The sequence below is a fragment of the Larimichthys crocea genome, chromosome IV, assembly GCF_000972845.2.
Source record: "Larimichthys crocea isolate SSNF chromosome IV, L_crocea_2.0, whole genome shotgun sequence".
Lineage (NCBI taxonomy): Eukaryota > Metazoa > Chordata > Actinopteri > Sciaenidae > Larimichthys > Larimichthys crocea.
Window position 1 is genome coordinate 4,512,662 of NC_040014.1, and position 26,248 is coordinate 4,538,909.

The following is a 26,248-nucleotide window of genomic DNA, read 5'->3' on the forward strand; positions in this document are numbered from 1 at the left end:
CCTCTTTGACAAAACATTCTGTTTCTCAGGCTGGAAATGACACACACAGTATTCACATTTATTCAAGTCTTCTATTTATTGAGCTTTCATTTGTACAAGTATGACATCACTTTTTGTTTTTCTTTTTTTAATTTGCCCAAATCATTGACAGTAACTTTACAGTAAGCACATCTGCTGCGATGTAGATTTACAGACGAGAGGGTGGGGGAAGGGGGGAGAGGGGGACAAGCTGGAGTTTCTACCACAGAGTCGCTACAGTGTGACCAACACAAACTGCTCACTTTGCAACAGGAGTGGACAGATGAGAAAACACTGCGGTACACTTCAGAAGTCAAGTGGTTTGTCTCTACGTTCTAGTTAAATGGCCATCAGAAAAGTTCTCGCTGGTGTCGTCTGAGACGATCAGTGGACATTCCCACAATTCACTCTGCCTCTTTTTTTTTTTTTTTTTTTGTCCTTCAGTTCACAGAAAGACAGACAGAGAGCTAAAGATTCCCACAAAGAGCAGATGTCCTCTTTTTGGGAGGTTTTGGTCGTTGAAGGCAGCAGCTAACACTGGATGTGTCATGTGACTGCTAGCTACGACTCCACAGGAGGTCCAAAGTGAGGCGAAACTTCGAAGAACCACGTCAATGTCTTTGTGAAGTTTTAGCTACTTCATTACAGAGCAGGCGGACTTCACACTTGTGCTGACAAGAGTTTTGTGTTTTCATTCCTGCCGTTTACAGGCAGCTGCTGGTCACCACTCATTTCTTCATAGTATGAAAATAATGAGTAGAATCTTGACGCTTGCTGAGCATTATGATGTTTGGTAATGTGGGTATCTAAATTGTTGACAGTTTCTGACTTCAAACAAAGTTTTGACAATTAAGACATCAGATTCTTGTTCTGCTATGTGTTTAACATTTATCTTGAGCATTTCAGTCTCTTCTAAAGACAAAAGTATTTTTGTATTGACGTTAAACAGTTGGGATCCAATGTTCACTGTTAAGTCTCATAGATTTTCATGCCGTATGAAGTAGAGTGGAAACCAGTAGACATCTGGAATGTTTTTAAAAAAAAAAAATACATTCAACCTTCTAAACCACGGTTTGCACAATGGTTAGCAGTAATGTAAAGTTAATGATTTGTACTCAGTGGGCTAAAACATGACACGGTCCTTTAAAGCTTCAGAACGTCAGGGTGTTTGAGGGGGAACTTCAGGACAAAGATGGAACGGTGGACCTGTGTGGAAAAACTACACGCGGGCTACAGTTTGTGGTCACAGCATCAAGGCCGACAATCATAAGACTTTTGATGCAAGGCTGTGGCAAACAGAGTAAAAAAAAAGTGGACATGGCATTCATCGGCAGTGCATTCATCATTTACAGTTGAAGAGTTCTGTTCCAAAACAGATTAATTCATTTTAATAATAAAAATCAATACCTGCGGTCTGAAAACGTCATTCCATTCAGGCGTCACTAGTGGCTTTTTGTTTGGAAACAAAACTCTCCAACTAGACTTCTTGTTCTTTTTAAGTGCACATTTCCTCTGTCGCCTACTCTGTTCCTTCTCATGAGGTGCAAAACAAAGCTAAAAGCATGACAGTGCAAACACATTTAACATCAAAGACTCAAGACGAAACGGAGAATTCCTAAATTCATCGGACGAAGACAAAACATCTCATTTCCTAACGGCAAAATCCAACTGAACAAACTTCATCTGATCGGAGAAAACAAAAAAAGAAATGACAGGAGTAAGAAACACATCTTCATACTCGTATGAAAACATGGTGGAAACTGTACAACAATACTGGCCGAAGGGTCGATCCTGCGCGTCCAAAGAATGAATGTGAGGCCGTTACAGCAACACTTTAATTGGTTGGCATTATGAGTTTAAAAAAAAAAATCATCTGGAAATGTGGTGCATTCTTGTATATAAAACAATCTTAATTAAAAAAAACATTACATATTCTTTCACACACAATCTTGCATTCGCTCTCACAAACATGCCACATTATGATTACTTCAATGGACCGGCTTCTTTCTCTGTGGAATGTGAAAGTACATGAGGTCCGACTGGAAAAAACAACAAGAAAACATCCGGCGGGGCTGTTCGCACCAGTCCGGTTCCTTCCACACCAGCAAATTTATCTTTACAAAAATGTCTTTTGTACATGAGCAGGTCTCAGACATGCAAACTTCAACGTTAAGCAGGAATAAATACACGAGGAGCCCGAAAAAAACAAAACAAAAAAAACAAAGAGGTGTCAGGAGGTCTGACAGCTTCTGATAAACGTGACACAAGACACCTTGATAGAGGATATACAGAAACATTCTACAGTATGATGATTTGTGTTTGTCACCAGCAATACGGACATACAGACATTATTGGCCAAGGTCACTTTTTTTTCAAGCGTTCAATCAGAAATCATGAGTTGCTGCTGATTGACAGAAATCTTCCCTGGGGTGCATATTTCCCCTCCCTTTGTCACAAAGAAGGGAGTTTTTGTTGAAGTTTGCTTGCCGTTGAAAGACTCTTCTACCAAAACGTCCAGCAGCTTCGATACAGCATAGTTTGCCAGAAAAGATACAAAAACTAAAAAGGCATACAGAAGCTTTACAGTAAAATAGAAACCAACCCAGCTGTTGGCTGAAATCAAAACATGCAGGTACAAAAACAAACAAAAAAACTACAATTGTGGCACCCTTTCACCATTTTTCTGTTTTTGTGTGTTTGAGTCTGCCAGCGATCTACACAAGCGGACATGTCCTCCACGTCCTACATATTAGGAGAACGTCCTTAAGACATGTTTCCATGCTAACACTGAACTCCCTTCACCGTGGCGTTACCGACACATGGGCACTGGCGGCTTCCTGTTCTTTTGAAAAAGGGAGTTTGGTCGCTCGCTTTCAGCTCCTTCGCTCGTCAACATCTCCCCAAAAAACCTGAAGCGAATGTCGAAGCAGAGGATCGCAGGAGGGATGTGAAAGCCGGCGGACTTCTCCCAGAATCTGCAGAGGAAGACAGACGTCTCTCTAGGTTTGTGACAAAAAGATTTGATTCTATTTTGTAGGTGAGGAATGAGGACGGAGGAGGGAGGCTGAAAGATCAACTGTCCAGGACCGGAGAGGGAAAAACAGTCCAGCTGCTTTTGGATTTGTTTTGCGTCAGGTCCGGAAGAAGGTGGAAATGGAACACTGGTCGCCTGACAAAAAAAAGCTGTTCTGCTCTGATATGCAGTTGATAACGTGGCGTGTGGTGCTACCGTGGCAGGAAATCAGCCCAAAAAAAACAAGACAACAAAAAAAAAAGAAAAAGAAAAACAAAACATTGTGTTTCCTGTCTGATCAGGAAGATGTGCTTAGAGACGGCTGGAGTGTAGAGCTTGGAGGCAGTTCAGATCCTGACGGGCTCTGGCTGCAGTCTGGTCCCACAGGTGAGATGCTACTGTACAGCTGATTGGTCCGACTGATCAGAAGTAAAGAGCGGGTTCGCTGCTGTAGTCAGACAGGGAGGAGCTGTCTGCCGGGGTGAGCTGAGGAGAAAAAGACAAGGTGAAATGTTTTAAATGTTTCCTGGCAATATCGATGTGTGTTCTGCCTTTGACATCTACTGTGACTTCTAAAATGGGAGACAATTATAAACCATCTTAAAATCATGTTCCATAAACATTAATGAGGCTCTGCCGTCTGTATGTGACCAAGGAGTTTCATTCATTATTTCAGACACATATCAAAAGGTCCACATATCCCTTATATGTGTGGGTGTAATGAAGAATGAATGATGGGGAGGAGCAGATGATGCAAACTCCACGGAATAACTGGAAATTTAAGAGTTGAAGCGGAAGCTGTGCGTGCAGCTTTAAATGGGATCACTGGAGGAGTCTTACCATTACTTCCTCTGTCATCTGTGTGTTTTGGGAAGTAGTGTCCTCTTGGTAAACACTGTCATCATGTTTGTGCTCCTGCCAGGCGCTGAAGTCCACCGAGTGCTTGGGAACGTAGCTGGAAAGATCTGTACAAAACAAAACAGACATCACGTGTTACTAAGATGAAAAGATAGATAAAAGAAAAGATAAACGTTTGTCTCGGTGTGTTCTTAATAACAATGTGTTTGTATCTTTTTGACAAAAAAAAAAAGTTCATGAAACATAATTTATGAAACATGATTTTCAACAGTGTATACACCTAGAGTATGTTTTAGTCAGCTGTAGTTCACTATTTTTCCAGTAGGGGTCTCTGTCATCAAACTTAATGTCGCCTGTCTCCTTAACACTTGCATTGTGCAGGGGGGTAGTGATATCAGCTCTCAGAGTGTACGCAGCAGTTTTATGTACATTCTATATGATTGTTCAACACAAAGTGGGAAAGAAGAACCATGACTGAACTCATAACACACATCAAAAATATGACAAAAAATGACTACAAAATCTCATCTGGAATAGGCTGCTATATGTAAACTGATTAGAAATAATGCAATCAGGTAGTCCTTCTCTCCTCTCCCACTGCCTCACTAATCTTTTTATTTGGCCATCAATAGCCCATCACTGTGAGCGCTGAACTGCGAAGTGAAAAGTGGATGTTCACTTCATCCTTTGGAAAAAGAACTGCAGGATTTCCTCAATAATGTCACAATTTGTATTGCTTTCCATCCAAAGAGGAAATGGTTCATCATCTGAGGAGCATGAATGTGCTCAGTAAATTGAATGATATTAAGACTGCTAATTTAGATTTTTCTGATATAAAATTGAGAAACTTTGACCTCAAAGAAGCCAAAACATTACAGGACATCCTCTGGGGACCATGAACATATACAGTGATATTAAAGACGCACAGGACCATTACCACACCTTGTGGAACAAGTACAATTTTTGACCTAATGGTTGTTTCAGAGGGCCACCAAAATCATTAGGGATCAACCTTTGGGGGGCATGAATATCTGAAGGAAATTTCATGGCAATGTGGTCGGTAGCTGTTGAGTTGTCTAGACCAGACATCGTAATGCTGCTAGAGGGATTAAACAGGAACATAAAATAAAACATAAAATGTCTCACCATTGCTGTTGGTCGTGTGCGTGGGTGAGGTGGTGAAACTGGGTCGAGGGATGTGGATTCGTCCCACCATGCTCGGTTGTTCATCGGCCACCTTCTCGTCTCGGCTCTCCTCCTCGTCCTCCTCCCCGCTGTCCCACGCGCTGCTCTCTGACGGATACTCGTATGTACTCTTGAGACTCGACTCATTGAAAGAGATTTTGAGCTGCGAAAGACAGAAACATTACACATTTTAACATGGTATTATACTGTACTGTTGGCAATATTCTTTTTTTTTCGCTGTCCTAAATAATTAATTAAAAATAAAACTGATACTAACAACCAACACAAATAGTAGCAATGGGTACAGTTTTGGCCCCATGAGAGAGTTGATCCCCTTCATCCAACCACAGTGTACAACAACAGTTAACTGAAAATCATGCCCGCAAATCCCCAAATTTGGTAAAATTCAGCTTAAACAGAATAATATGAACTAAAGGCCAATCGACCAATTATGGTTTTAGTTGCAACGGACAGAGCAAAAGAGACAGACTGCATTGGCTGAAACGCATTCTTGGAACCCATCAGCTATTGACAGTTGACAGCTTTGTTATCTGCATCTAAATTTAGTTTATAGAGTTCAGCAGAAATGTATCTTTTTTGTCATTCTCACATCTAAAGTTGCTAATCAGACTGCAGAGGAAGTCTTGCACCCAGAGGCTACAGTCGATGGGTTCTGAGATTACCACTACAGTAAATGCCCTCGTATCTCCATGTGTTGGTATTTGCGGGAAACAGAAAATCCATCTTTAAATGCAGAAATGATCAATATCATTCCTAATTACAAAAAAAGAATGAGAAGAATGGATTTTTGATTTGTTCGCGAGGCCCTTGTAACTGAGGGGTTTCGGCAGACCAGCTCTTTGCCGACAAACCAGATGTGTTTACCGAGAAAACAAACCACCCGCTGTTGACTGTTTGCTTGCTGAACGGTCTGCTAGACAGGCCAAACTTTACAGGCATTAGCCAAGATACTATCAGATATCTTCTCATTTTGAAGAACCAAGAATTTGAATAGTGACATCACACTCGCATTTTATGAGTGCAGTAAACATTAACAGGTTATTACTTCCTTACTGCTCTGTAATTAAACCATCTATATGCACATTTCACATGTCTCAGACCTTTGCTAACACTACAGTAATGCCAGTTTAGCTCAACACGTACCAACAACCTCATAACTTATTCAACAGAGCTTTTTAATTAGAATTCTTGAAAAGGCAGCTGCAATTTCTTTAGGCCTGAGTCTGAGGCTTCATGTACTGTACTTTGCAGGTCCTCTAAGTGGGACAGGTGGCAGCCTTGCAGGAGCTTGAGGCCTGTGATTGATCGTCTCAGAGTGTTCCCTGTAAAGACATGTCTGTTTGGCAACGCTTCAATGGTCTGCGAACATGGATCCTTGGGGTGAGACGGGCTCTTGCACTTTGCCGCGCCATGTAATCCAACATGAATGGCAACTCTGAGACAAGAGACTTCGGTGGTTTTAGCTGTCAGCGAGCATACTGACTGGCACTTAGTCTCAAAGGAGACGTCTCATCCCTTTAGAGGGAGAATGTGACAGCTTCTGAGAAGTTACTGCTACAAGACAGTTTCAGGAAATTGTTTCCGTATTATTGGAGGGAACCTTACTGATAATATTTTAATTAGACCCGATACTGTCTTTATCAGTGGTCACCAAGCACATCTGGCCTCAGGCCAATTTTTTACCAGCTATTAGATGGCAAGCCAGAATACATAATCACATTTTAAAGAAATGTATTAATGCAACTGGATTGTTACAGTCTTTTTGTTCCAGCTTAGTTGACTACTTGACTCCGTGGTTAAATCGTGCAGGACAGTGCGAAACAAAAAGCCACAGTTGTGTGCTGGCGTCTGCATTAAGGAATACAATAGTGACAAATAATCTGGCTTGTGTCTTTATTCAACACTGACTGCCTTATAAGACATGCATGTGTGGGAGATTCAGAGAATGGATAAAAATAACTCAAGAGATAAAAAGAGGCTCATTAATAGTCTGTTTGAGTCATGAAATGCTCTTAATGGATTCCCCTTTCCATATTGTTAATGATAATTGTGTATCATTCTAGATCTGAGAATGACTGGCTGCTTTGTTATGCATCAGAGCGTAACTCAATCTAATCATGATTTGACATACTTGTACTCTAAGTTATTCCTTAGAATTAGTGACCCAATTTCTTGGGTTCAGTGTTTTTCACAACATTGTTACTGTTCACATGTGTGGCCACAGTCACACATAAGTATATGTTTGAATGGTGTCTGCCAAGCAAGCAACAGAATCTTTTGAACTTTGGTCTGAACTTTTCAGATTTTTAAAAAAATTTTTACTTTGAAATAAAGAACTGCTACAAAAAAAGAAATCATTTTCTCATGTTTTTATTTTGTAGGCAAAAGGCTAAAGAAGAAGTGATTCTGTAGGTAACCGTTGCTGTTAAATGAAGATCTATTTCAGCACCAGGCGCCAGATATTATTGGTTGCAGACAACTGGTAGATATATTAGAGGTGTGTTTCTTCTTTTCTTAGGTATACATTTTCTATTTCTGTTGGTTTGTTTCATGTGACTGGTGAAGAGAAACAGCTTCTGTTTAACATGGTTTCTGTTTGCACTCACAAACCTTTTAGAACAACAGAAAGACCACAAATGGTTTCTAATAAGTTACCATTCACATAGTCTGGCCACATGTAGGCGTTGCGCACTCACAAAGGTTTTATTTTTTCTCCTGGGTTGCCATGGAGATGGCGGTTGACACACACACACACACATATATATATAACGGTAGGTTTGTCCGTCAGCTGACTGCTCTTAACATAAGGTACCTGGCTCCATCTACTCTGCAGGCCGTGATCTAAATCTGCCATAATCTCCATCACGAGGCAGCGAGCCAACAACAGCACCTCCGACTCACGACCAGGCACGGTTTACATTTAACCGCAATTTCAAAATGTCATCCATCTCTGTAATTATGATGAGGTCTGTGATGGCGGAGAGATTTCTTTTACAACATGTGTGAGTCAGTGAGCCTGTGTTTAAAAGAGACGTGGGTCTGCATGGAAGAACAATTTCTCTTACACAATATTTTTTACTCAATAACCCGGGAATGTAACACAATTCAAGTTTTATTCTTTAAAAATATTTAAATCCAATATTTTTAAAGAATAACTTCAACTATAAATTTAAGATTAGAAGGTCTATAGACTGAAACCAGGTCTCACACATTCATGATGAGAAGATGAGGGTCTATATATTCAAGATGAGTTTACAGATCCAAGGCGATAGTCAAGAAATGAAGGTCCTGTAGATTCTGGATGATTTAGTTTAAGTTAAACGCTGTAGATTGAGGACAAGGGTCTAAAGATTAATGGTGATGGTCCATAGATTTAGTAGAGTTTAGAAAATTATAGATTTCAAATAAAGGTCAACCTGTTACGGTCTATAGGCTCCACACATTGGACTATAGATTAAAGACCATGGTACGTGGACTGAGGTGAGTCTTGAGGTTCAGGGCACAGTAAAACAAGTATTTAGATGGTAAAGAGTTTACAGATTCAGGATGAGGGTCTACATTACAGATGATCATGTACACACTCTGGACATAACTCTATAGATTCAGAAGAGCTGTCCACAGGTTAAGGACAAAGGTCAATATATTGAGGATGAGGGTCTATAAATAAAAGGCCATGGGTTTATAGATTCAGAAGAAGAGTATATAGATTTAAAACAATGGTCTATAGATTCAGGACGAGGGCGTTATGGTTCAGGACATTCAGGACATGGGTTCATAGACGAATGACTTATGATCAAAGACCAATAGGTTCAGGACTACTCTAGACTCAGGAAAACGATCATCTCCTTCACTTATCTCTACTGAAATTCTATAAACATAATTAAATAGTTGCTGATATCTGATGAGGTAAAAGTACACTGAAATAATTACATCCATTGATACCAGGAAGGAGGAGATTTCTTCCTTTGCTTTCACGTTGTTATTCATGTCAGGTGTGGAGAGGGACAGATTAGTCTGCGAACCCTGTCAGCTAAACAAGGAGCCTTTACAACTGTAACCTTTCAGCTAATTTCTCACTAATGTTAAGTCATTAATGTTAAGTGCTTTAATGTTCAATCTGCCAAAACGTTCAGCTACATCAAGCGTTTCATTTCTGTTTTATCACGTCCTGTTATTTCTTTTCATTTACAACTCTCGAAGAATAACATGATATGAAAATGATCACAGTATCAACCTCTTCTGATAGTCGAACAATCAGGATGGGAGATGTATCAAAAGTTCAGGGATAAAAGCTTGTTCTTTGAGATGATGAGAAGCTCGTAGAAATACGATGGCTTGAGACAAGAAGGAAACCATCCCTTTACTTTCTTCAAGTTTCAAGTAACCCTGACTTTCAATACTGAGCAAACCATGAGTGAGAACGGTTCTGCTTCAACCCAGCAGATCTCACTTTTCAGTCACTATTTTTATCTCTCCTGACAGCCAGACTAGGTTTCCACATTAGTACTTAGCCGCAGTAAGAGCACAATCCACAAAACAAATCAAATCCTGCATATAGACACAGGCCATGACAGTATATTCCTGTCTCTAAAAAGGGCCCTCAGTCCCAGACGTCGCCTATTTTTATCCCTAGAACCTCCTTTTTTTTTTTAGTTCCTGTGTTAAATCTTACACCACAAAAAGTGTTTCCTTGCTAAACTGGCATCCTGTCTTAGAGGAAGTCTCTGGAAGCCAAAAGCGAATCCATCAATAAATCAGGCTAGCTGCTGGGCTTGCTTCCTCTTTCACTGTCTTTCACTTTTCTTTTTTGTCTGTCTACCAGCAGCATTCTCACACGAGACTCTTGTTAGATAAGACTCCTCAGCGATGCCTTAGACGATGTCCTCTCGCTGACTTTTTAACTGCTGAGCTCCAACTTAGCAGAGAAGAAAGAGGAAAAAAAAAATCAACTTTGATCTTTATATATAAAAGGCCTCTCCCTGCCTGCTGCTCCTGCTGCTGCTGCTCGTGTTTGAGCTTCAGTTGTGGGTCTTTTTATCCATAAAAGCGTGCATCATGGAAGCAGAAGTGATTTGTCTTCTGTCCTCAGGCTGTGGGACGGACATGCGAGCGCCCGGACACCACAGGGTGCTCAGACAGGAAGCTGCAGCATGGAGAGGCCACTAACAACTGACTAATTGTTCCAGGTTTGTTTCATAGTTATCAAAGACTGACTGTGTATCGCAGCATGTGTGCACATGTGTGTGTGTGTGTGTGCACACGTGTGTGTGTGTGTGTGTGTGTGTGTGTGTGTGTGTGTGTGTGTGAGAAGCTGATGCTTTGCAAAATAAAATCATGATTTTCCTATAGGACTGCTTTCAAATTGTGCCATGCAAGTATGGCTGCGGGTTGAGATGGTTTAAATACACAGACAACAGCTTAATAAACAACATATTATTTATTATTTTCTTATGTATGATCCGTGTGTACTATTAAGGAAGTAAAGATAAAGAAAAAGAAGGAGGGATGATCAATCTAGGTAATATAAATATTTCCTTGTGTCTAAGGGACTTTTCTTTTACCTCTCATCATGTCATCAGATCTTAATTTGAGAGCGAAAGAGCCAAAGTTCATTGACATGTCTACATTACAAGTTACTTATTGACCTAAACTAAAACCCCCGGTGCAATGTGTAGGACAGGAAAATATAACCCACTCCCGCTTTGGTTTTATGAGTGTCCATGAGAAAACTGTTGCCGTTTCACTCTTATATTAAATATGAAACAGTGGTTAAAAGGAACAGGAGAGGGAATGGGAGGGAAGGTTCTTACAAAAAGATTAAAAAAAGAAATTCTTGCAACACGATCAAACTGTTCAGGAAGCTGGTGGAATCATTTCAACTCTGTGGAAGGTTTTTTCTTCGCGCTCTGAAAATAAAAAGCTGAATACAAAATGAAAACCACTTGTTAGGACTGAACTTGAGTCAGGAGTCAGGAGCTGCTGCAGCAGCTTAGACGCAACCAGACCGAGACATCAGACAAAGGGAACACGCCGAGCCGACTAAATAATATTTCCACATGTACTCCGCAAGTTCCTTTCACTGAAGTTTTATCAGCTCGTTTTTTTCTCGTTTGTACATTGTGTATGAGGCACAGAGGGACGCGGGGAAGACAGACAAAAGAAGAAGTGAGGGATGAGAGGAAGAAGAAGAAGAGAGTCAGCAGATGAGATTATGTCGTTGGTGAATCGGCCAAAAGGAGAGATGGGAGCCGTGCCAGGAATCTTTTTTCCAGGCCACCCGGCATGGCGTGTCCTCGTTTGGTGAAAAGTGGTTCCTACTGAATGGACACATGGACACACACACACACACACACACACACACACACACACACACACAGGGCGAGGTTCCCTGGCACACTGATTGGGTTGAACTCTGAAGCTTCTGAGTTACAGTGGAGCTGTGACACAATAGCGCAGCTCTGAACAGCTGAGGGTGCAGCAACATGTGAGCCTTGGTGCCTACATGACGTGCGTCTGACTGGGTGTGCATCACTTCAGAATGCGTCTATATTTACCTCAGTGGAGACAGGTGACACAGGGTGTGGTGTCTGCTGTGCTAGTATTGGGTGTGTGCTCGCTCATATACGGTGTGGTAGAAAAGCATCTGGTGCTAAATTACATAAGTTTTATCAAAATTTCTGCCAAAACACTGTAACAGTGGACTTTAAAGTCCTCTGAAAGGACTAACCTGCCTAAAGGAGACTGACCAGGTGCCTGATTAGAGCTAATCTCCGGTCAGGGAGATAATATTAGAACAGCACCACAATGAACCGGCTGAGCAGTTTAGCTGCAGCTGCGTTAGCTCTTAAAGAAAGGGATAGAAAGCCCACATGTACGCAAACAAAGCATGTGGCGTACCTCGCCACTGTGCAGGTAGATTAGGATGACTGGTGTGACCTGGAAAACCTTGTTTAAAGAAACAAAGTGGTGGGTACATCAGTGGAAAAGGTATTCACGTCACATTTAAAAAGTCTGCTCTTTCTTTTATACGTTTTTATACGTTTGTTATCGTGTCGAAACTCTTCCAGTGAACAACCTTTCACAGCTACTGTACAAATATGGCGGACCCCCCCCCCATTCTTATGCTCAGCTAATAACACACTCATGAAAACGTAATTATGCATATTATATTCCATTTCTTCCATATTCCGTAAATAGTTTGTGGTCGTGGGGGGTTGGTGCTGTGATGTTTTAGGCTGATGTCAGCAGAGGTATTTCGGGAAAGGAGATCTAAAACATCGCCACTCGGCTAATTAGTTGTGACATTACGAGAAGGACATTTAATCACACATAAGTACAAAAGGATTATATTAATAGAGTCCAGGCGACATCTTACTTCGGACAACATATTAGATACCCACGTATATCTTCATCAATAAAATCATTCTAACCCATCCAAAACAAACAAACCAATAAATGTTTTTGGAACTCTGAGACCAGTGTCTTTACTCCAATACAACAGAGGTGAAAGTTTTCATAGCGTCAATCTCTATAGAGAGTGTTTCTTTTACTTTACCTGAATACCTTACCTACATACCTGATATGATAAATAGAATGTTGTATTGGCATTTTTACTACACAGAGCACTGTTTTTTTTATTCTAATGCCATTACCTGTACATTAAAGGGTCCAATGTGTAAGATTAAGGAGTGTCTATTGGTAGGAATTGAATATCATTTTTCATTAGTGTATAATAATGTATATAATGAGTATAAGAATCGTTGCATTTCGGTTGTATCAAAATGAGCCCTTTATATCTACAGAGAGAGCTGGTCCTCTTTCATGGAGTCCGCCATGTTGAACCACCATTTTTGTACAGAAACCAAAACACTGATATACATATGACCTTTTGCTTTCAATGTACAATTTGCAAAGAAAGAAAGAAGAGGACGAGGCGTGGGAGAGGTAAACTAAATCCTACACACTGACCTTTAAAAAGCACAAAAATTAAAAAAATAAAAATAGTAGGAAACCCTTTTAAACCCTGTGTGATGTCTGCAGGTACACCCTTCAGGCTCAGCAACCTTTGCCAATACAGTAGGGCGGCATGTAACCTGAGAGACGAACCCCAGGGGGAAAAATAGACAAAATAGGATTTTGCTTCCTGTTCCCAGTGGATATGACGCCTTCGATTGAAGAGCACCACAAACAAAATACCATTCATCTCCACTGTAGAGGTGGTTTGAGAAAACTCAGAGACAGACTCTAGAGAGACAGTAACGTATAGTGCCATAAAATGTGCTTTTTATCGATATTTACTGTAACAATCTTTCTGTTGTGCCGACAACTAACAACACTGTAACCACACATCACTATAAAACCTCCTCCTACTATATAGAAGAATGAAGTTCAGCCTGATTGAAACTTCAAATCATTGGCTAATGCTGATGCAGCACAGCGATCATACCTGTAAACACTAATTATGAGTAATTAGCTGCATGCCAACAGCATCCAGCTGACATTAAGTCACACCTTAGCAGGAAGTTGCCTTCCTACAGCTGAGACAGCAAACAAAATAACTTGTTAGGTACAGGGATTCAACCCTGTAAAGTGCAGCTCCAGCACAAACATCAGATCTTCAGGCTATTGGTGACCGAAATATTTCAGTTAAAAGGTCAGTGCACGCCACCGCTAAAGCCATAGCACACCTACTGAAAACGCTGCAGCACATTTAGGTCAACAATGTACACGCTCATGTGTAGGCATTATCAGATTGCTCATCACATGTGCGGTTATCACAACACTAATGCAACGGCGTAAACTCATCTACACGTGTAGGTGGTGTTGCTCACAGCCCTGGCTGGCGGCGTGGGCAGCATGCAGTGCAAAATGTGAAAATCTGTGTTTACACTGCCATGTCTCAAGACTGTGTGAGTCACTGCTGTAATAGTATGCCCTTTGTATCTGTGTGTGAGCACCAGTGTGTGCGTTCAAGTCCCTGTGCTATCAGGGTTGGATTATCTGAACGATAAAACAGATGGGAGAGGAGACACATTTCCCAGACTGTTTGTATCAACAAGCCCATGAAAAGATTTTCCCTGAGTCCTCCTTTGAACAATATTTTTGCCCATCTAAGAACTTATTTTGCTGATAAGAATAAGACGGTGCATATATATATATCTGTATATGTAAGATGATACCGACAGGGTGGGGATCGAACCCTATCAGCAATTCACACACGGTCACTGTGGAAACGTGTAGGGCGTTTAATACATCACAAGTCTCTTCTGGACCGCCACAATCAGAACAAAAGGATAGCATAGAAACTGGATCAGGATCAAGAATATTCTCTCAGGAAGATCTAAGTTGGATCAAATTTTCCGTTTTTTTAATTTTCATCCTCCATTTCTTAACTTTCAGAGTAAATCTTGGTTCAAACAACAACTTATCTTTTGGTGGACCCCCTAAAATTATTTTAAGATGTCCCAGGTAAAGATGGAAGGAACACATGGACCTTCTTATGCTGCTTTCACATGGATTCAGGCAGATGGCATGGTGGATATCAATTTAGCGGACGAGCGCAGGGTGGCAAAGTTTGGTGAGGCTGGCAGGGAATAGACCGGGCATTGCGTTGCTCCCTCACACTGGAGGAAAACATGGAATGTCATCGACTTTTTTTTTTGTTATTGTTGTCTCATAAACATAAACAATGAAAAGTGCAGTTGGCCTGTCACTGTCCATGTTGGAAATAAATAAATAATGTTACCTTTTGGAGGGAATTTAACATCAATTTTAAGTTTATATACATTGCTACATAAAATAATTGAATCTTATATATTTGTCTCTATTCTTTCTAAACGATACAACATCACCACGGCAACACGTCGTTATGCCTGTTTCACGTTACCGTCCTGCCATTCCAGTGGACTGTTGTTGTCCGTCTACGTTCTGCCTAGATGAATGCGGCATTAGTCACAGAGCACAAAATGGATCATCAACGGCTTCATCAGGCGCTGTCTCCAGTTTTAAAAATCAAAGGGTGGAAGAAAAGCCTTATGGGCGTGTCTCGTATTGATCCTTTGTACAGTCAATTGGATTTTGGCCGATGATGGAGCGTTTGTTTCAGTCTTTGGGACAGAGATGAATCACAGATACACTGACTTAATAGTTTCAAGGGAGCACATGGTAAAGAGTGCATGTATCCAAAAAAACAGCTGCATGAAGAAGACCTCCATGGTTGACATTTAGCTTCTCTATTACTTCCCTTCCGTCACATAAACAACATATTTTGTAGGAGTTTGGTGTAAACAGTGATGAAATGTGAGGAATAAATTCTACAACCGGATTAGTCATTAGCTGTAGTTGTCATTAGCATTAAAGTTATACTCTGAAATTTGGGGAAGTACACGCATTTGCTGTCGCGCTAGGAGTAAGATAAGAAAAAGATTATTTTTTTTTAATTTAATGTGCGTTTAGTACAGAGAGTTTCAGGATGTGTTTGAGTTAGCTTAGCACAAAGGTGAGAGGGAAAACTGCTAACTTCTGAATATGTCTGAGGTCACTTAGAAAACGTGATTCAGCAAAGAGAACGAGTGAAGAACTGTCAAACATTCCACTTTTGATTTATGGTGGTTTAGTTATTTAATAACCTTTAGCCTTGTTAGCAGCTCGGTCGGTCGGCTCACCGCTGAAATATGTGGAGTGCTACTTAGCAAATATTAGCATGCTTCCAGGCTAAACTGAGGTGGTGAACACGGTAAACATTACCTGATGAATATCAGCACGCTGGCATTGCTGCCATGCTGGAATTAACATTTAGCTTCCACCATCTGTGCGCTGTCTGTGCCAAAGTATCAGTCGGTATCAAAGTATCAAGACCCAGTCTCTGAATGCTGTAGACTGTTTATAAAAAGAAATGGCACATACATCATTATCAGACTTTTGGTAGACGTAAGAGTTGTTCCATGTCAAGGCGAAATACAAAGACAAAGCGAACAAATGAAAAACAGAAACATGTTGGAGGCTTTTTCAACCCTGTACTGAAATAGCTGACCTTGGCTTCGCACTGCGCCTTATGAAAACACACCAGTCCTCTCTTAAACATCACAGGGCTGAGCTGTTTGGGTCTCCACCCACAGAAAAAAAATGATTTTAGGGCTGCTGATTACAGAACGCGCTCCCCAGGAAACCCTATTCAAACATCTTTATTAGACGATGCTTCAGTTTTACGAGGGGACGCCGTCGGGTCAAAGTGCTCCTCATAACATCACCAAATTACAAAACCTACTACACTGATGTAACAACGTGTGTGTGTGTGTGTGTGTGTGTGTGTGTGTGTGAGACAGAAAGAGTGTGTGTCCTTATCCTGGAATCCTAATGACAGGATAGAATGGCCACGGCCCGTGTTGCCCCGGCGCCATAGATATGTGACAGAGGGAAATGGGAGAGCGGAGGTGGAGACGGGCAGAGAGAGACGAGCATGGCAGTAAGACAGACAGCTTTTTGATCACGTAAACAGGACAGCAATTTTTTTTTAAAGGCATGGCTGCTTACACACAGCCTCCACGGAGAGTGTATTTGAATAAAAATTTACATTACACACGAGAAAAGCATAACACATAAAGCCCTAGATTCTCAACAGTGTTTTGCATTTGTGATGGAGGACAGAGGGCCCAATGTATCCTTCAGTCATCGAGGCGACTAAAGATTTGACCTCCCAATTATCTGAACAACTAAACGAAATGATCTGAGGCTTGTACCTGCCTCTTCCACTCGCCCACTCAGTTTCTTTTTATAAACTTTCAAAAAGCCCCATCTGTTAACATCCTCTGCTTTTAGTCTCTTCATCTTCTTACTCATACAGTCAGTCTCTCACACACTCACACACAGACACACACACAGACACACACACAGACACACACACACACACACACACACACACACACACACGCTGAATTAAACATGACTATGATAGTGGGGCTTTGCTGGCTGAATTCTAATTACACTGACTTTGCAGGGTTGCACATGTGCCTGAAGGCTGTGTGGAGAACCTGCGAGCGTGTGCTTATACAGAAAACTAAAGCCTGCGTGTGTGTGTGTGTGCGTGTGTCAGAGTGTGTGTGTCCACATCCTGCAACCACAAAGCCTCCGGAAGAAATGACAAGCTTGTTAAGAGGAAAGCATATTTGCACCGTCTGTGATATCAATAATAGAAAGAGAAGTAGCACCTCTCCCGTGTGACAGAGACAAAGTCATTCTAATTGGTTTTGTTTTTTTAAAAGTGCTGATGGGATTGTGGCTCAAGGACAAATCTTGTGAACTCACTGCAAAAGTTTCTCTTCCTCACTCCTGACAACAGTTCCAAACTTGACTTATAGTCTAATCTGACAACAAAAAGCTTTTATGCAGTAATTAGATATTTCAGAAGCAGGAAAAGAACACTGAGCGATGTAGCAGCTCAGTGCAGGACCACAGGAAGTGAGCAAAGAGACACAGAAAGCCATCACCGTATTGTATAAGGTCCATACACTGTCACCAACACAGTTGGTCACATGTTTAGAGCAAACTGTCTGTCTTGGGTTTATAAACCCTTTTCTAATCTAATCAGGATCCATTTAGATTTATGATATTGTAAACACAATCAGGAAATAAAAATACCACGATCATCTTTGGGAAAAATATGAAAATGAAAGCAACTTTAACCTCTGAACCACTAAAGGATCTACGTGTTAATTACGCCCTCACATAACTGAATTTAAAGCTGCTCATGGATTAAATGACTAGGTGTAACGTGAAAGAGGTGACTTGATGTAGACAAACCCGGAGAGAACACCCGTCTCTACAGCTCATCACAGCTCTGCTGAGCGTTTTGGCATCTTGTAGATCAGTGTTTCAGTTTTACAGCCAGGGCCTTACTGTTTTGGTTGAGTCTTGCTGCTCATCACCAGCTTTGTTTCCAGCAAAAAAAAAAAAAAAGCTCAACTAAACTCACTGTCAACTACATGCCCAGCACCAGATGGCTGACAGTCAAAGTTAGTGGAGCTTTTAGCAGCTTAAGAGCCAGAAATGTTTTCTCTGGAGGTGGTGGAAGCCAGAAACACTAATCCAAATGAAGTCAATGCTGGATACATAAATAAGAAACTGTCAAACATATTAGCCATAACAAGCTTAAAAGCCAACAATATGTCCAATTTCAGACGTCGTAAAACTTTGCCAGATGCCAGTTTCTACTCCAGGCTCATCATCAGGGAGCTGTTTCCTGTTTTTAGGTCTGACTTAGGATTGACATTGGACGATGGTCACATCTGATATAAGACAACAGCTCTGCATGGCAGCATTACTGTCTTTGGAAAAAGAACTATTGTAGCAATGGATATTAGAGACCGGGAGCAGAATCAGTTCTTATGGTGTAATAAAGTGAATAGATATCATTTACTGACTGAAAATAGGTTCAGGCGTTGAGTACATTACAAAGTTGCTCTTTCAAATTGCTCTGGATATTCTTACAGCTGCACTTCAGCACACTGAAACATTTCTCATGTCGTCTCAGCTCACTCTCAATAAAGTAAAAAAAGCACTCAGTGTAGAGTAGTGGGCGGCCGGCGGTTACTTTAACACAAAAAAAAAAATAAAGGACTTTTTTTTTAAGCAAAGGGGGTGGGGTGGTAGGTTTTCAGGAAGTGTAAGGGAGGAGAGATGGGGAATGTCTGCTGGGTGGTAAATAATTAAACACAATGGACTTTCACACCTGTAGCCCAGGCGCACAATGTAAATGTAGGAGTGTGCCCTTTCATTGGCCTTCCTGTGTTACACAGAGCTTTTAACCATTTAGGTGTGGGTATTTTTAAACCTGCTGCATGCATGACATTTAAGCACAAGAACAAAAAAAGCAGTGTTCTTTAAGAACAGATGAAGATAACGCAGTGTGGAGCGATGTACTCCATGACTGGTGGAGGGGGACAGAAGGGTAAATGGTTCATAGAGCAGGAAGTTATGTCATTGGACAGTCTTGGTGACCGTCATCTTGCATCATCAGTGCTACGGTGCCGCAGTCATTGACTTCCACTGACTTTATCTGCTCTGGTGACGTACAGAGTTCAAAATGTAGGAAGCGGTTATGCGGTTTATTAGTCCAGACCACAATTGCACTCCCTGATGCATCAGAGAAAACGCCTTCACGCATGCACTGATATGTTACCGTGGCAACCAAATGATCTCCTAACAATATGTATACAGAGAGTGGTTGCCAACTATTTTTGCCCGACGTCCTCCCACCACGACTCTATCAGATGAGTTCAAGTACGCATTGATTCGGCCTTCATGGAACTCTTCACTGACTGGCTGTGCTACGAAGTGACCCTGGGAGAGTTATTTAGGCGGCGTCTCCTCGGCTGAGTTTGCTACAACCACTCCTACTGGCAGAAGCTGGTCATTTCAGCCGTTTATAGCTTTGGATTTTTTGCCACCGTCATAAAGCACTTGGTGTTAGATATGACAGCTGACTCAGGTCACTGGGAAACCCTGGAGCTTCGTCCTGTGCAGTAGACTTATTGCATCGCATTGTAATTACGGGTTACGGTGGCAATGAATATGATAAAGATCAGAATAACACCTTTGAATGATTCTAGTTGTTTGTTGATTTTGAAGTAATATACAGGTGTGTGTTCTATATCTTTGTTTTAAGATTATTCTTTCTATTTTTTCTTTTTTTTAAATTAGGCGAGCGTCAACTTTTTCAGTTACGGGGTGTTGTTTAGCTCAGTTGGTAGAGCATCCACCCCATGTACGAAGGCTCAGTCCTTGCTGTGGCGGCCCAGGGTTCGAATCCGACTTGCGGCCCTTTCTCACATGTCATTCCCCATCTCTCTCTCCCCACATTCCTGTCACTCTTCAGCTGTCTCTATACAATAAAATCTTCAAGGAAAAAAAAATACTTTTCCAGTTACCCCTACTGCGGTACCCTTAGGGTACAAGCACCCACCCCCCGTTAGGAATCACTGCCAAAGGCGATGACTTTCTTGTCAGTTCCCATGAGATGGATAAATAGTAGCTCTTACATTAATGCTTTAAATTACATATCTACAGTCATAAACTGTGGTTGGTTGCTTTACTTTATACAAACACTGCACTACAAACACAACTTCACCAGAATCTGCTCGGAACCGCACTTTTACAGGCGGTCACGGTTCAGCTCTGCAGACTTTGATAGACGGCTTACATGAACAGAACCAGTTTGTCTGATCTGTAATGGCATTAGATCCATTAATTCGATTACAGCCTCATGCTGATTTAAGGTTAATATAAACTTAACAGATTGATATCTAACCAAATCTCAAGCTTCATTAGACTAACGGTAGAATAATTATCACTTTCAGCAACAAACACACGATCCTCTTCACTAAACCTGATCATTAGCCTGACAGAATGGTCATAATTACACATAAATACGCTGCAGCAGTTTAAAAATTAAAAATCTGAGTGGTTCCTCGGTGCGAATACACAAATACTGGAGAAAGGCAGGCAAGCTCTCGCTCAGTCTCTGTATGTTGTGCTCACAAACACATGGGTCTGTCTCCCTTTTCCCATAATAACCGGTGGTAGGGAGCAGAGACTTCAAAAACAAAACCACTCCGCCCCCCTCCAGTGTCTTGTTGCCAGCTGTATCTCTCGACAGAGAGCGACGGCGTCTGCCACAAGGAAATAAAACATGTCAATTGTGCCTGGGTTAAGTCGAGAGAGCGCAGTCCAATCAAAGTACAGATGAAAACGGAGTCAATCCATGCCTGTGTATTTCACCAGTAAGCCCAAGTCGATTTTATGCAAATGTAGGACTGATGCGGTACAAGAAGCTACACTTGACCTACATAGCTCTTCCACAATTCCTTCCCCAATAGAGATGAGAAGATCACAGGAAGCTGCAAGCGAGAGGACAGGCCTTATTAACTAGCACCGCACAGGAATAAAGCAGTGCACTGTGGGTAGAGGGGGTAAAAAAAAAAACCCCAACAAAGCTGAGTGGTGCTGGTGGAGTGATAACGACGAGGGTACAGTAGAGATTGTGCTGGATGTGGTCCAGCATTCAGCACTCACGCAAGTCTTAAGTGAGTTCAAAAATCAGAACACGCACCAAGAGAGCGTGGATACAGTGAAATATCTTTGGAAAATCTACAGGAAGAGTTGATGATCTGCTTTGGTCAAGTTCTCAAGTCCTGACGTGCTTATGGAACATTCTTTTTCAGCCAAGTTCCCTTGTAAAAAAAAAAAAAAAAAAAGTTTTGCTGGAAAAACAACGCTCAAAAAACCCAATCCCAGAAACCAGAACGCTGAGCCGAGGCCATTCTCGGAGGCTGCTCTCACACAGAAGCGGCACTGAACAAAAATTCCACACAAATTATACAGGCCAGGCCAAGCCTCGATGCTTTTGTAATTGCCTGAGCAGCCCTGCCCAGAAAAGAAAAGAAAAAAATCTGGGCCTTGATGATGACGATGAAGATGAAGACAGACAACAAAAGGAGAAAGCGTTTGGTTTGTTAGCAACAAGGACAAAAGGAGGAGGGGACGTGTTCACGTCTCATGGTCACGGTCACTGGTAGTCTACAGCCACACGTGCACAAAATAAGAAAAAGGCACAACCGGGTTGAGACGAGTCACACAAGTCAGCGGCCTAATTATCCGTCATTATAAAGTCATGATCTGCAGGCGAGCGTCACTCAAAGCCACAGGACTTTATTAGAGCTATTAGCGATACCAAAAAGATGAGGCCGGATTGCAAGGAAACGCTGCACAAGACATCTAAAGTTAAAGCAATGCTGCAACAAAAAGTCTAAAACTACCAACAAGTAGTGAAGTTCAATGCCCAGCCCTGCACAGTACAGCTGTGATATAGTTTCAGTGGAGTGTAGCAGAGTGTGTGTGTGTGTGTTTGCCGGTCACTGTTTCCACCTGATAAAATTGTGTGTAGTCTGAGCTTCTTGCCCTGATTGTAAGAGGTAGCTGGATTTACTTTGGCGAGCAGAAGGATTACAGCAGACCAGGTCAAGGAAACAGGACTGCGGGCCGACGTCCGACACACCGGCCTAGATTGAGAAGCTGCCAAAAAGGCTGGAAATATTTAGCATTAGAGGCGATGTGGTGCTTTGTAGATTAAGAAGGGAAGGGCTGTGATGTAACTGAACTCATCCTAAAACTGCAAATGCTTTTTCCACTTTGGCATACCGAGCACGGTGAAGACTGAGAGGAAGGGTGAGGGATGATGATATGAGCTTATGCTGGACTCCACGCCCCGAGTATCTGAGCCACAGCGATGCTCCTGATAATGTGTAATGTTAGGAAATAAATTCAAGTCACAGGAGCAACATAAACACTAGTATGCTGAAAACGATGCTCGGCGCTCGTGCTGGTCCACAGCAGCCTGCAGCCACTCGCAAAATTAATTAGAAACATTCTCTGATATTTAATTAATCCCTAATAGAGATGAAACCGGAGCAATTTGCAGCGAGATCTTGGCTGAGCAAGCACCATATATCTGATTACGGCTGGAAGATAATAGTAATGCCCAAAAGAGACTTCGCCATCATTTAATTATGATTTAGGACCCGGCCTGGGGGGGATATCTCAGCTATCTCCGATGAATTCGACTGTCATAGAAGCAATAAATATGTTCCTCAGAGTCTGGGACAGGTCAGAGCTGGCCCGAATCCCCGAGCCAAATCCTGAGAACTGAATACAGCCTTGATGAGATTGTTCAGTCAATAGGCTTGGAGGGCCACCTAACCCAATAATGCGCTCTGCGACAAATAACATGCCTTTGTGGGACGGCAGTCCACAGGAAAAAGACCCGGCGTGTCGTTCCAAGTGGCTGTGTAAACACACGCTGTTAATCCATCAGGCCTGAGAGCAGGTCAAGTGATGGGATGTAGAGATTTAGAATAGCAGTCGCGCTCCCTCACTCACTCATACCCACAGCGACGTGTGAAAATAACTGTGAAGATTAGCCAAGAGGTGGAAAAAAAACAGCACAGCACAGGACAGGAGAGGAGAGGAGAGGAGAGGAGAGCGGTGGTCATAGAACAATAACGTGACAGATGCACAGAGATGAAAAGAAAACAAAAAAAAAGTCTTTCCTGTGTGACACGTGACGGCTAAATTTAGATCAGAGGAAACTTTAACGATCCCTCTGGGAAGATTTGGCACATGCTACGCATACGATTGGAAGCACATAATAATATTCCTACTCACTGCATGCTGCAGTGCTGATGTGTTTATTTTCAATGAAGAATTATGATCTTGCAATTGGAGGCAGCAAATAACAATTCTGTCCATCACTGACGAATGTGAATGTGTGTTTCTGAATAACTGATTTATCGGTTATCCTTTTAAACGTCAAAAAAACAGCGTCTCTCAGTACTCCGTGACACTAAGGCAATGACTCCACATGGGGCCTCGAGATTCAAAGATATCCAACTAACAGATGTAAAACAGAAAAAGGCAGCAAATCCTCACATTTAAAGAGCTACTTTGTGGCCATTTCTGCTTGATGAATGACTTCACTTGTTTGTTGATCATCAAAATTGTTCGACTAATTGACTAATCTTATCAGCAATCTTATGTCCTACATGCTCAGAGAACTGTTGTAATACCTGCCAAACAGAAACCACAAAGTGTGTTCTGGTTTTTGCTCTCACCTTCTTGCCCGTGGAGCCCGTCTTGGAGAGGCAGGACTTGGCGAGGGAAAGGTACCCACCGATGACCTCAATCTCCTCCACAGCAGGGTAACGTTTCTTCAGCAGGGAGCCCAGCTGAGCGTACGGAGCCTGCGGGGGCGTGGATCCTGGTGGAGCCTCGCTTGACCCGTCCTGTTGGGGCTCGGGTGAGCCCGGCTGGGCCTCGGGCTCCACTCTACGTTTAGGCACCACAGTGAAGGTGTTCCCCTTTTTCCTCTGCACCATGGGGCTGGGAACAGGGACACGCTGTGGGGGCTGCACCTCAAAGTCATCTATGTTTGTTACTGGCAGATGATCCGCGGGAGGTTGATCTGGAGTTGGGGAGGGGGTTGAAGGGACAGGAGATGGGGCAGGAGAATCTGTGGGAACCCGAGAGAAGGAAGGGGAAGATGGGACAGCTGGAGAAGAGGGGGGTGAAGACGGGGCAGGTGGAGATGAGGGAGCAGGAGATGGAGACAAAGATTCTGAGGTGGGAGGACTTGTGGCAACTGAGGGAGATGGTTCAGGCTTGGAAGGCCTTTTCGGTGTCTTGACCTCCTTCTCCTTCTGCAGTTTCTCCTCATTCCTCTTTGATGGTGTCAAGGTGGGTGTAGGGGTGTGGGAGGTTGGCACTCCTGGCGTGGACACCTCTGCCAATCTGTGGGAGGGGGGAGACTTGACAGGGCTGGATGGTGTTGGGCTGCCTGTTGCAGCTGAGGCAACAGGACGCCGCTTGGGGATCACCATGAAGGAGTTTTTGGACTGCAGGCGCAGATTAGCGAGGGCCCGTGCCTGGTTGTCCCCATCAGGAATTCGGGTGAGGTCTGGCTTTGGGGAGGGTCGGATCTCAAAGTCAGGTGAGGGGCGCGCCACCTTGAATACGATGGGGCTCGAGGGTGGCTCGGCACGGGCACGAAGGGTCTCCGGAGAGCATGGCACCTTGGATTTGGGTGGCACCTCTGCACCCTCCCAGTCTCTCTCTCGGGTGGGCTTGGTTTGCACCCTGTCTGGCTCATCTCTGGGGGTGACAGCTGTGCCATGGCCTCCGCTCTCCTCAAACCGCTGACGGTAGGAAGACACCGACTGAGGGGGCCCAGCGTGGTGCTGGGGGCTTCCCAGCTCAGAGACAACAGACTGTGGTTTTGGTTTGGAAGACCAGGGACTCTGGAAGACAGGCGACGATGGTTGGCTGCTGCCCGGGCTGCTGACCAACGGGCCTGGCCTGGGCTTTGGCACCAGATCTGGCTGTGGCTTGGACCAGAGTCTTGGTCTGCTGCTGGCACTACAATCCAGGTCCAGCAGGTTCTCTGTGCTGTGCGACTTCTTCTGAAGCTTCCCATAGTTGCTGTCAAACTTCTGCAGCATCCGGCTGACCCTGCCCTGACCCTCACCTGTCTCATATGATGAGACCTCATGATCAGGGCGGCCCAGGGTGCTCAGATTCTCCTCACTCTTGCTTAACGTGGTGTCATAAATGACTACTTCCTTGGCTCTTATCTCAGTAACAGCACTCCCCCTCCGGTCCAGGAGGTCGTTCAGAGAGCTGTAACTACTGACACCGTTTTGCTGCCACTTGGACCCGCTTTTTAGCCCTCCGGCTTCCGGGAAGTAATCGGGATCGGACTCAATTATGATAATATTCTCTGCGCGGATAGTCCGTATACCGGGTACGCTGCCGTACAGCTCCAGGATGTGCTGGACCGGACGAGCGGTGTTTTCTCGGTCCTGTCGCCTCCTCCGCTCCTTCTCTAGCTTGATGAACGGGTTCTCCTCCAGCGGGCCCAGGCTTTCTTGTAGCACCAGGCTCTCCTGTCCGTCGTCCTCTCTTGAAAGCGACCTCTCGGCGGCCGTCGGCCGTGTCTCTTTGTTGTTCGTGAAGTGTTGGCTGGCTGGGGCGATGGTGTAATTCCGCCCGGACCCGCCGCTCGCTCCGCTGTCACTCTTGGGTCCGCCGCTGCCGTTCACATTTCCCGTCAGTTCACCGTTAGCCCGCTGCGGGCCCGCACCACCGGGGCTTGTCTCCGCGGCACCGGCACCTCCAGACCCGCCGCCCTTCGCTTTCCTCCTCTCCAGTATCTCTCGCTTCCAGGCCGGCATCCTCGGGCTCTCTTGGCCGGCCTCTTGGCGGAGGACGCGTACCTCTCCTCCGCCAGACATCGCGGAGGGTTGTTCGGAGGGGGAAGAAGAGGAGAGAGGCAGGCTCCGAGGCGGTTTTGCCGCGGTCCGGTGCGGCTATAAAACCTGTATCCGGCTCTGACACTGTACCTGCAGCACCGATCACCGCACACTCACACTCATCCCCACCGTCTCTTCTCTCTCTCTCTCTCTCTCTCTCCGCACAGCCCTTGAACGCGGCCCCGCCCCTCCGCAGCAGCACGAGCGGCTCCGGCTGTCCCATCCTCTCTCTGATTGGTTAATGCGGCTCACAGACACGCCTCCTCGCTCTCCGTAGCTCGCGGCACATTGATGCAAA

The 26,248-nt window shown here is 43.5% G+C and overlaps 1 protein-coding gene across 1 annotated transcript; it reads right to left on the minus strand.

Moving 5' to 3' along the window:
* Window positions 1-57: 57 nt before the first annotated feature.
* tprn (taperin) lies at window positions 58-26,114 on the minus strand. The gene is made up of 4 exons (XM_010735855.3): window positions 23,758-26,114; window positions 5,036-5,237; window positions 3,872-3,996; window positions 58-3,517 (listed from the first exon to the last, which is right to left on the minus strand). Exons 1-4 carry the CDS (start codon window positions 25,930-25,932, stop codon window positions 3,455-3,457), a joined length of 2,565 nt encoding a protein of 854 aa, XP_010734157.1. The 5' UTR covers window positions 25,933-26,114; the 3' UTR covers window positions 58-3,454.
* Window positions 26,115-26,248: the final 134 nt, after the last annotated feature.

Bases quoted from the DNA above. Each gene is read 5' to 3' on its own strand.
- tprn (XM_010735855.3), bottom strand. From the start codon at position 25,932: ATGTCTGGCGGAGGAGAGGTACGCGTCCTCCGCCAAGAGGCCGGCCAA. The intron at 3,997-5,035 runs GTGAGACATTTT...TGTTTTGTACAG, and splicing joins GCACACGACCAACAGCAATG to ATCTTTCCAGCTACGTTCCC. The intron at 3,518-3,871 runs GTAAGACTCCTC...TTTTCTCCTCAG, and splicing joins AGATGACAGAGGAAGTAATG to CTCACCCCGGCAGACAGCTC.